At 32.1% G+C, this 12,452-nt stretch overlaps 1 protein-coding gene across 1 annotated transcript; it reads left to right on the forward strand.

Annotated features, from left to right (window-relative positions):
• Window positions 1-1,822: 1,822 nt before the first annotated feature.
• Window positions 1,823-11,922, forward strand: LOC139528961 (ornithine decarboxylase-like). The gene is made up of 9 exons (XM_071325207.1): window positions 1,823-1,930; window positions 2,882-2,972; window positions 3,835-3,911; window positions 4,340-4,512; window positions 5,419-5,556; window positions 6,318-6,497; window positions 8,797-8,951; window positions 9,602-9,732; window positions 11,609-11,922. Exons 1-9 carry the CDS (start codon window positions 1,823-1,825, stop codon window positions 11,843-11,845), a joined length of 1,290 nt encoding a protein of 429 aa, XP_071181308.1. The 3' UTR covers window positions 11,846-11,922.
• The last annotated feature ends 530 nt before the right edge of the window (window positions 11,923-12,452 follow it).

Genomic DNA, 12,452 nt, shown 5'->3' on the forward strand with positions numbered 1-12,452 from the left:
ACAATTCTATTACACGTAGTCAGACAATGAATATAAGAACAATTCTATTACACGTAGTCAGACAATGAATATAAGAACAATTCTATTACACGCAGTCAGAAAATGAATATAAGAACAATTCTATTACACGCAGTCAGACAATGAATATAAGAACAATTCTATTACACGTAGTCAGACAATGAGTATAAGAACAATTCTATTACACGTAGTCAGACAAGGAATATAAGAACGATGGTATGTACAGGGTCCTCTGTAACCATATAAAATTCTAAATTTAGGTGCGATATGTTTAGTATCAAAAAGGACCGCATGCAGCAATTGTCCATCCAAATAGTAAAGAAAGCCAACTTTTCATTGGAGAGCACAATTAATAAATCATAAACTAAATTATTGTTCAGTATCAGCTAAATTAATCTTAGCATAAGCTAAAATCATTTAAGCATAAGCAAAATTCATTTCCCACCAAACTTTCAATGGCTTATATCTTATATCTCGAAAACAAGCACACTGACCCTTCATATTTTCAATTCCTTTATTTATTTACTATCAAATAATAACAATCTTTTCAAAAGATTTTTATTATAAAACAGAGTTGCGAACAATCTTAAACAAATTGTTATATATAAGTATACAGATCTTTATAAAATAAACATAAAATACACAATTAGGAAATTCAATAGCTGAACGGTCTTGAAACATTAAGCATTATATTGTGTATACAAGTGGTGTGGGGGTACGAAGATCGTGAGATAGGATTTTAAAGGATGGACTAGTTTATGAGTTCTTTATATCAAATATAAATATTTTCTTAAACGTTTTAACTATTAATCCTTGTGTGAATTTTAACGTGACAGCTATTCAATTCTATTTTGATGTGGAGGGTTATTTGGGTACTGCATGTACTAGTTTGCTGATTATATAATATATATATTAGATTTGTACGATACGGGTTTATCAAAAACCTCACTAAAGACATGGTATATATGAATAAAAGGAGATGAAGGACAACAAACAAATGATTAGTTTTAAATTACTAAACTGCACGAAACAAATTAGATAAAAAATATTAAAAAGAAAACACGTTACGGCAATTATATAATACTGGCTCTTCATCGCTGAAGTATAACAAGATGAGAATGCATTTAACAGATATTATAACATATTTAGAATTAACCCAAAGAGGTGATTATGGTAAATTTTAGTTGTGCTATTCCTTAATTAAAATAATAAGGTTGAGTTATGATATGAACTATCGAAATATTCTAAATGACATTACATAAACCGGTTTAGAATTTTTATGGACTAATAGCGCTTATTTGGAGTTGCAGAAAAGGACAATTTTGTAAAAGTTTATAAAGCTTTAGATGTATCAAACAGGGGACATATTTTAATCAGACAGGGTTTAAAGGACATAATTAACTGTAGCAAATATGATAAAATATACAACATTTTAATCCTGGTATCTGTGATGAGTTTATTAATACATTGTATTCCGGAAGGCATCCCTCTGGCCTTTATTAGTCTTGTGTGATTTCAATTTTAGTTTCTTGTTATAATTTGGAGTTTAGTATGACGTCTATTTTCACTGAACTAGTATAGATATTTGTTTAGGGGCCAGATGAAGGACGCCTCCGGGTGCGGGAGTTTCTCGCTGCATTGAAGACCTATTGGTGACCTTCTGCTGTTGTCTGCTCTATGGTCGGGTTGTTGTCTCTTTGACACATTCCCAATTTTCCTTCTCAATTTTATCCCTATATAACATGTGAGATTATTGCAATTCAACATTATTACTTCATGTACTTTAAGGGATATTAAAGGAAGTATGACGAACTATGTCCGAAAGAGCATAAAAAGCCTGGTTGAGTTAGTGGAAAGACAACACTCCATTGATAGTCTAATCAAAGAGAAGACTAATCAGATTGGAGCGGATGTATGTTGGTTTACAGTGCTTCAAAATATACTATGATTTCATATTTACATGCGTTATCAAAATCTTAAATAGTAACATTATAATTGGTTGATATCAGATACTCCTTTTTGTGTGTAAATAGATAAATTCGGAACACACACACATGCAAACACACATAAATCGTTGGGTAAACGTATATTTAGAATAAATCATTATAATCATGATTATTCATACAATTTTTTAGGAATGTTAGGTGCAAAATAATAATGGACATATTTAATGCATAGTAAAAACCAACAAATAGATATTTTGGATCAATAAAATTATATTCCGTACACATATTGAAAGCTTTGATTTCTCCTATAAGCATATGATAAATATTTATAGGTGAAATATTACGATAAATGCACATTTATAAAGAGCGACTATTCAGACAATAAGGACTATTTATCCTATTTTTACTTCTTTCGATAATTTGATGTTAATCGTGATTGAAAACTAAATGTACTACTAACGCGATTTCTTATTACCAAATTTGAAAACCTTCATTAAAACAATCCATATGTTCTAGGTATGCGTTATGTATAAATATATTAAAGATGTTTTTTTACAACACCTTTATATTAGAAAAGAATACGTTGACTCAGAAAAGAAAAGACAACATGTAACACTTTTGTGACACCTTCACAACCATATAATTTACACATAAATAAAGGCAACAGCAGTATACCGCTGTTCGAAATCCATAAATTGATTGAGGAAAAAAAAACAAATCCGGGTTACAAACTAAAACTGAAGGAAACGCATCGAATATAAGAGGATAACTACGACACAACAGAAATACAACATTAAAATGTAACATACACAGAAACGAACTATAATATAACTATGATAGAAACGAACTATAATATAACTATGATGGAAACGAACTATAATATAACTATGATAGATATCTATTTATATATCTGGCAGGAGAATCCCTTTTTCATTGGTGATCTAGGAGATATTATCAGAAAACATAAGCTTTGGCAAAACAGTTTTCCAACGGTTGTACCATTCTACGGTAAATATTTAAAGATGATAATGTTTTCTGTACTATACTCTTTTTCAATTGTTTTTCATAGTAAACACCCCCTTGCACAAAAGAGTAGCTGCTAACGAGATCCATGATTAACCGGCCGCTCCCCCTGACTTCTATTTTTTTCTAAAGATAAAAACATCCCTTGCACGACACGAGAATAAATGGGACATGGCAAGGGCAAATACATCAACCTAGATGTTTTGAGTTTTATCAAAGATACCAGGCTTATAATTATAATGTTGTAAGCCAGACTCTAGTTTCGTCCTTATAAGAATCGTCCCCAACATATAAATAAGGAGATCTGGTATGATTGCTAATCAGATAACTATCTGCCAAAGTTTAAATGAGATCGGGGTAAGCATTGATAGGCATACGTATGGCTTTCGACAATGAGAAAAAAATGTTACCTCTTAATGAGCTATAAAGGGCTCAGACATGGAAATATAAATCCAAAAAACAAACGACCTTATTTCTATCAATTTTGTTACTCAAAACAGACATTAACTAACGACGACCACTGAACTTAACTATGACACTTTTGATAATATTATAACTGTGTATCATGGAACATCTTAATATATTTGAGGTAGTAATAAGTTATCTCACTTACGATATATGATCATAACTAAATAGTTGATAAACATTGCAATAAAGAGGTAAAGGATAACAAAAGGTACATTTACACTCATGAGTTGAAAACAAACTAACAATTCAATGATAAAACACAAAGAACAACCAAAAGACAAATAGCAGCACAATGTACAAAAAACACAAAACAAAGTCAAATCATTATAACTATCTTTTTGTAAGTCCATAAAGTAATGTTTTCATTTATTCCTTGCAGCAGTGAAATGCAATGATTTTTACCCTGTGCTGCGACTAATGGCTGACATGGAGCTGTCCTTTGATAGTGCAAGCAAGGTGATATGATAAATCTGTAGGAAATATTTAGTGGTTACTTTTCATCTATGGGTACACAACAAATGATTCACGATATACAAAACTTTATTCTATGACAGTACAAAGGTAGGAAAAGAGCTTAGTCGTGTATATAACCATTTTCCTCAATATGTTATTTTATTTATTTTATTACCTGTTTGATTTGAACGCCTTTTATGACTGTTATGTTGACGAAAAGCACGCGTCTTACGTTCTAAAAATAAGATTGGTATTTTACTGATGAAAATGAACAATAACGTCGATGCTCGTTACTCAATTTTATGTATAGGAAAGCTGTTGAGTGATTTCATGAGTTATAACATGTTGATCCTGCTGAATATATATACCTTTAGTGAAAATTGATTATTTCATGTAGCAATTGTATTTGTAAGATATTTGTTTCTCTTTAGATTGAAATACAGAAAATTCTGGATCTTGGCGTTCATCCGACCAGAATAATCTATGCTAATCCAAATAAGCAGATATCGTTTTTGAAATATGCCGCTGATAATGGCGTAGCTCTGATGACATTTGATTGTGATGATGAACTAGAAAAGATCAAAGAAGTGTATCCTGCCGCAAAGTATTTAGGAATAGACTTGATGTTTATAAATATAGGAAGAAACATGTATACATGTATTTACATATATTGTGGAGTCTATTCTCTTTTGGTTTTGATGGTCTCAAATACTCATTTACACACAATCATTTGATCATTGTGATTAAACTACTGCCTTTTTTTTTTTTATCAAAACTGACAAATTACTGGCACATATGGCTTTTGTATTCGCCTTTTTAATTTGCTTGTCTAAGACTTATCGGATAAAAATTAAGTCATTGAAAACGTAGAAGAATTATTATTCGATAATATCATAATATTTCATCGTGCAATCTGCTCTTCCGAATTCTCTTTTGTACTAACAGTTAAAAACAGTTAAGTTCGTAAATGAAAGAGGAATGATTTCTCTTTTCTATGAGAAATATGTTAAAGCAACTTCATGCTATAAATATCCAATCTGTTCGTTTGAAATAAATCAATAAACGTGAGTACATAATGTATGATAATTTTAATGTACCATTTGTTTTTGATAACAATCTTGTTGTCGCTATTGACTGGACATTTCTTGTTTCTCCAGCGGGTCATCATTTTATAGCTTTATTCGAACGTCCCTGAATCAATAAACTTTGGCTTAAGAAATAAACAATAGTATGTTTAGAACTCTCAAGCATTCAAAATGCATATACGCAAAAAAAGAAATTAAGTTATGATGCATCGTTGACGATACCGAACATATCGTTTATTTAAATAACTTCTTAATTATTCCGTGAACACATAGATATGAACATCAAACTGGTACAAAGTGTGTGGTTCTATAGTTATACCCCTGTGTAACACCTCAGTTTTGCAATGAATTGGTATATTATTAATTTTGTATACTTTGTATTTTATATCGTTGTTATTTTAAATATTTATTTTCATGTTTTAAAGACTGGTTTTGCGAATATGTCCACAATCAAACCACAAGGTAAAACATCCATTAAAAAGAAAGTTCGGATGTCATCCTTTAAAAGCATCACAGCTTCTTACATATGCAAAGGAATTGAAATTAAACGTAATTGGTGTAAGGTAAGATACTCATTAAGATATAGCTCTCTTCACTTAAATTTGCTTTTGGTGTGGTTAAACTCTAAAATCATAAAGTGGAAAATAAAACTACTACAATCAACAATTGTATTTTGTTAAAACTAAATTGCTGAATTGTTATAGCATAAAATTACCTTCAAAGTGCATACATGGCATATACGTGTATTATTCATATATCCACTGTTACAGTCTATATTACATAATTTTGTAAAACATGTCATACTGAACATTATCAAATAACATGTGTCAGGTGTATCACAACAGTACGAATCAGTTTCTACAGATGACTGTAAATATTTCTAATGAAAAGAAAATAAAAAATATAAAAAAAAATAAAAAATACAGAACTGTGAGGAAAATTTAAAACGGAAAGTCCTTTCACAAACGGCAAAATCACAATCTCAAATGATTAAAAAAAAATGGGAAACAACTGTCATTTTCATGACTAAATTTAAGAACTAAAAGTAGTTTCCCTTTTTTTTTTGTTCTTTGGTAAAACAAGTTAACACAATATGATGCTGCAAGAATATTCGAACTAAATTCAGCAAATTGATAACACGGACAACTCAATATCAAAATCATCTTAGAAGTGATTAATTGTCTTGATTAAAAAATAATAATCCATAGATAGTCCTTTAATTGGTGTATAATAAATTGGTTTAAAATGTATTTTGAATAAATGAAAATGATGCTATGAAAAGCGGGCACATATCTGGTGTCTAAAACATTAAATGATATTATAGTTTTCATGTTGGAAGTGGTTGCCAGGAAGCCGCAGCGTATCGGTCAGCTATAGAGGAGGCAAGATATGTATTTGACATAGGACTTGCTATGGGATTCTATATGACATTGTTGAACATAGGTGGTGGTTATCCCGGAAGAAACGTCAAAAATGATAAAAACACTTTTAAAGAGGTAATAAAATGGCTTACTATAATGACTTGTTTTATTCGTTCAGGGTTCTGATTTGTTCTATTTTTATGATCACACTGATATCTGAAATGTCTTTATTTATGTACTCATTATATTTAATATATCTGTATCTTTTATTGTTTATTGTCAACTGAGTTGTATCCAACAAAATATATCTAAAACAAAAGATTATTTTTTGTTGCAAACATTTTGATAAAAGCAATTACAATTTTTCAAATTTTCAAATATTTATTGCCATATAAACTTTAAATATTAAGTTTGTGACATACAAAATAATAAACAATATAACTAAATTTCACATAAATATATATATATATATATATATATATATATATATATATATATATATATATATATATATATATATATATATATATATATACACAATCATTGATTTACAGTAAATATTCCAGTGACCCCTGTCCCCAGTTCTAATGACCTTTTGATGTAGGACCCCAATTTATTTACTTGTGATTGTGTTGATGGATTGAGTATAGAAATCGACTTTTCTTCATCAGATAAATCTTTAATGCGGGGTTCACACATTGCCGATTATTGCTCCCGTTTGAGATCAGACAGCGATACGACACGAAAAGTGAAAAAGTCGGATTAGTATCCTCAATTATCTGGAATGTCCTATTATTGTCTGAACGCAGTCGTTTTAGTTCGTAACAGATTCCTACTGGTCGGGAAGGGTCCGAATAGTTCGGCAAAGCACCCCGACAGTTAGGTGCGTCCCGTAACATTCGGGGAAACTTAGCCGATTTTGTCTAGTCGGATTACAATCGTGCCTATGTCGTGACAGATTCTGCTGTATCGGATCGAATTCCTAACAATGTTCTGTGTATTCGGGACGGTGTCCTGTGGAACGGGAATGATCTGGAGAAGTCCCGACAATAACAGAATACAATACGACTGAGACCAGACAAAGCCGTTTGCAATGCGATAGAGCGGACCGTGATAGGATTACGTTCCGACAGTACCTGATCATCCCGATTATGCCGACATTTTTCGAACGGATAACTTCCGTCAGCGTCGGTTCACTGTCTTGTCACTATCTGATCTCTGTCGGATTACATTCGGTAGAATCGGGACGCAGTCGTGACAGACTCGGTCGAATTTTACCTGGCGAAAGATACAAATCGAATTTCCATCCACGATTCACAGGATCTTGATCAGACTTTTGACAAATTTTAATCGGGAATGGTCCTGTCAAGGACGGCATTAAAAATCGTGAATGTGTGACCCCAGCTTAACAGAAAAATTAAAATCCAAATTGTTAAAAAAGTTATTTCTTAGTTCCATATTTAATTTACAATCTAACACTAAGTAAATGAACTATTATCAAGGTACTCCATTTTCATTAAAGAAGAAGGATTAACTATTATATGCATATTTGATAGCATCATATAAAAAAAGATTTAAGCAACAGATCTAAATTGATAGTGAAATAATTTATGGACTTGGGATCAATATACATGTATCACTGTACTGCACTGGTTGCCAAATTTTTGAAAATCACAACCAGGCACTTCATATCTGAGAAACAAGTGATATATGCCCTCAATTTTTGAATTAATTCATACTTTTTGTTTTATTCAAAACTATCAGTAAATCGTGTGTTCTACAAGTAACACCAGTCCTTATCTTTTGACCTTAATTATTAAAATATAAAAAAAGAAGATATGGTATGATTGCCAATGAGACAACTCTTCACAAGAGACTAAAATGACACAGAAATGAACAACTCGTATAGGTTATCGTACGGTTAAAATGCATGCTACAGAAATTCAGATTTACCCTTATGTGTAAAAACTATTGATGTAATGAAAATGTACTGCTTTCCAGTGTTTTCGTTTTTGACCTGGCCGGATTATGTGGTGTTACATCTTACAAAGTCTAATCAAATTATATTTGCAAAGTATTCCCCTCAAGCCGCACTAGGAGCCATGTTAGACTCAGTGCAGTGAAATTTTATTTTGCTCTGTGTTGAAGGCCAGATTGTGACTTCGATATGAAGAACAGAAATAAAAGTGCCGTTCCTTCTTTTTCGTATTTTTGGGTGAATGTCCTGATTTTGCGTCATGGATGGATGCGCCATATCCTTTGTTGTTTTTCTATTATAACATGCAACAAATATTCAGTGAGTTTATTAAAGGTAAAACTCATAAATGCATAATGAATACATATCAGCAAATAGAGAAAACGATAATCCCATATGAACAATGATTCAAGTTAGAAGCATTAGATAGAATGTTACTCATTTTTTTTTTTATTATAAATATCTACCGTAGTGAATAATTCCTTGGATAAATATTTCAATGGGAATGATGTGAGAATAATAGCTGAACCTGGACAGTTTTACGTATCCTCAGCTTTTACAATAGCAACCAATATTATATCGAAGAAACTTGTCGATAAGGAAATTGAAAATATAACAGCTGGTTTGTATACATTCTACGTATCCTTAACGAAACAATTATCAATATGTAATGCATGTAGACTATTGATGAGAATGCTAAAACATTTGCACTATCAAATGCTGGAGACTTCATTCAGATCAGTTGTAAGCACATCCGTGTTGACATGAATTATCATGTATGTGGTAATTATTATAAATTAACTGTTTCAAACTTTTTGAAAGACTAAGACTTTCCTACCTCAGGAATAGATTACCTTGGCTGTATATCTAACTTTTAGAAATGTTTGATCCTCCATGCTCTTTATTTGGCCTTTTTACCTTTTATTCCAGCGTCACTATTAAGACTTTTGTAAACGAAACGCGTGTCTGGCGCAAATACAAAATTTTATTACTGGTAGCTATGTTGAGTTTATTCAGTACATGTCGATACCTCTAAAGTTGGGCTACATGTTCAAAATGGCTTCACCAGCTCAGCAGCCGAGACTGGCATAAAATTACGTATGGACAGGTTACGAAATAAACGTAGTAAATCATTTCAAACAAACGAATTCGAATCCGAATACATCTTATCATGGAAAGCGCTCATTCATTAAGGGTATGGATTGACTTATTACTGTAGATTGGGATATTATTAACATACCTATGTCACATATTGCAGCACATTATTTTCAGATGGTGAATTACACGGTTACACAGATACACTTGATAAACAAATTAGAATGTATTATGTCAATGATGGAATTTATGGATGCTTTTTCGACTGTCTTCTCTACCCTGGCTGGTTCGTTCCATCACATTTTAAGGTAATATACAATATGATATCAACAGAAGATTTAGATATTGCGTTTTTTATTGCACGAAAAAATATGAAAATAATCTTTCTCAGAGGTAGTTGATAAGTTTTTTTCATTTTATTGATATTTATCTGTAAAAAGGAAGATTAGTTTATTGTTTCGTTCTCTCATGCTAATCCAATATAAAACAAAAAGATTAAAAGTCAAGGGGAAAGTTTAAACGTGAATTTTTAATAGTTTGTTTATATTTTTATGTTTAAAGCCTCGGTCACACCTTACCGGATAGCACGAACGGACGCGTAACGGATGAAAATAAAAGTTGTCCGTTGACAAAATTGTTATCCGTTGGGAGTCCGTTGATGTACTGACCGAATAAAACGGACGTGTAACGGATGCCTAACAGACACACACCGGATATGCAACGTACGAGAAACGGAAACGTACCGGACAGAACGGATGTCGAACGTACATCCAACGGACGAGTACCGCATAAAACGGACACCTAACGGAAGCGTACCGGATAAAACCGATGGACAATATATACGGAAAAATTAAAGGCGACAATAATAAAACATGTACATCGCATCAATATTCAAAATGTTTAGGTGTAACTGGTTTTGGTTTATTCTTTAAAATACCGCAAAAGGTCCGTGTCTGACCTGAATAAGAGCTGCTTGATTGTGAAGAATCGCCCCTACTCTATGAATAATAAGAATTCATGAACCAAAGGGCCAAGTGAGCTTTTCCCATTACTTTGCGTCCGGCGTCCGTCGTCGTTAGCTTTTACAAAAATCTTCTCCTCTGAAACTACTGGGCCAAATTTAACCAAACTTGGCCACAATCATTATTGCGGTATCTAGTTTAAAAAATGTGTGGCGTGACCTGGCCAACCAACCAAGATGGCCGCCATGGCTAAAAATGGAACATAGGGGTGAAATGTAGATTTTGGCTTATATCTCTGAAACCAAAGCATTAAGAGCAAATTTGACATGGGATTAAATTGTTTATCAGGTCAAGATTGGGTTGCTGCCCCCGAATTAGTAATTTTAAGGAAATTTTACAGATTTTGGTTATTATCTTGAATATTATTATAGAAAGAGATAAACTGTAAACAGCAATAATTTTCAGCAAAATAAGATCTACAAATAAGTCAACATGATCAAAATTTTTAATTGACCCCTTAAGGAGTTATTGCCCTTTATAGTCAATTGTTAACAATTTTCATAAATTTTTGTTAATTTTTGTAAATTTTTGGGAAAAATTTTCCACTGTTATTACTGGGCCAAGTTCATTATAGATAGAGATAATTGTAGCAACAAGAATGTTCAGTAAAGAAAGATCTACAAACACATTACCATCAGCAAAACACCATTTTGTCATGAATTTATCTGTGTCCGTTGTTAATATGCACATAGACCAAGGTGAGCGACACAGGCTCTTGAGAGCCTCTAGTTAAGATTATCTTAAAATACTTTTGTGCATTATTGCCATTATGCACATCATTTCAAGTTTCATACAAGACGTCGGGTAGAGTAAAATATCTGCAAAATCAATCCTTTGACAGCAGTATTGAGATAAAAATATTTAACACATTTTTAAAAAAAAAATCTACACAAATACATGTAGTTGTCTGTTTGTAAAATTGTTGATGCGTTGTGTATTTTGACGAGACTGTATTACGAGTGAGAGTGAGTAAATGTCTGTGTCAAGTCAGGAATATAACAGTTGTTATCCATTCATTTGATGTGTTTCAGCTTTTGATTTTGCATATGATAAGGAACTTTCCGTTATGAATTTTCCTAGATGTATTTTTGCGATTTACTTTTATGGAAATATAGTATTGAAAGAGAACAGTTAGATATTATATAGTTTTAGTTCTTTTCAGGACGCCGATGAAAAAGTTTATGACAGCATTATATGGGGACCGACATGCGATGCTGTAGATTTAATTATTGAAAACATCAAACTACCAGACTTAAAAAGAGGAGAATGGGTTTACTTCAAAAATATGGGAGCATATGCATTCCAATGTGTGACATCTTTCAATAGCATGCCCAAAGTCAAAGAATATTTTATATGTGAAAGAGTGTTATGGTCAGTTCTTTTGTATTTATTTCAATAAAGTTAAGGACCTGACTGTAAGCAGCACTAAAGTGAGGAACAAAAGAGTGCTATGATCCTTCTAGATAAAAACAATGAGGTGTGAGGTATTAAAACATTTTAAGTAGAAATTTGCTGTAATAAAATTTTATAAATCAATTCAGGAATTAAGGAATGTATGTCTCTCATGCAAAGCTCATTATTCAAATTTGTCAATACTTAAGGTATGATCAGCTCTTCAATATAAATAACTTGATGTGGTCTGAGTGCCAATAAGACAACTCTTCAACCAAGTCACAATGTATAAAAAGTTAACAAGGAAAGGTCAAAGTACGTCTTTTATATAGATATAGGAAGATGTGGTTTGAGTGCCTCTGAGACAACTCTCTATCCAAGTCACAATTTATAAAAGTAAACCATTATAGTTCAAGGTACGGTCTTCAACACGGAGCCTTGTCTCACATCGAACAAGAAACTATAAAGGGCCCCAAACAATTACTAGACTAAGTGTAAAACCATTTAAACCGAAAAACCAGCGGTCTAATCTATATAAAAAAAAGCGAGAAACGAGAAACACTTATGAACCACAACAACAAACGACAACTACTGAACATCAGATTCCTGACTTA

The sequence above is a fragment of the Mytilus edulis genome, chromosome 6, assembly GCF_963676685.1.
Source record: "Mytilus edulis chromosome 6, xbMytEdul2.2, whole genome shotgun sequence".
In the NCBI taxonomy this organism is placed as follows: Eukaryota; Metazoa; Mollusca; class Bivalvia; order Mytilida; family Mytilidae; genus Mytilus; species Mytilus edulis.

Excerpts from the sequence above, each read along its gene's own strand:
- LOC139528961 (XM_071325207.1), top strand. The coding sequence starts at position 1,823 with ATGACGAACTATGTCCGAAAGAGCATAAAAAGCCTGGTTGAGTTAGTG. Across the intron at positions 3,912-4,339 it reads CCTTTGATAGTGCAAGCAAG|ATTGAAATACAGAAAATTCT; the intron begins GTGATATGATAA and ends GTTTCTCTTTAG. Across the intron at positions 5,557-6,317 it reads TTAAACGTAATTGGTGTAAG|TTTTCATGTTGGAAGTGGTT; the intron begins GTAAGATACTCA and ends ATGATATTATAG.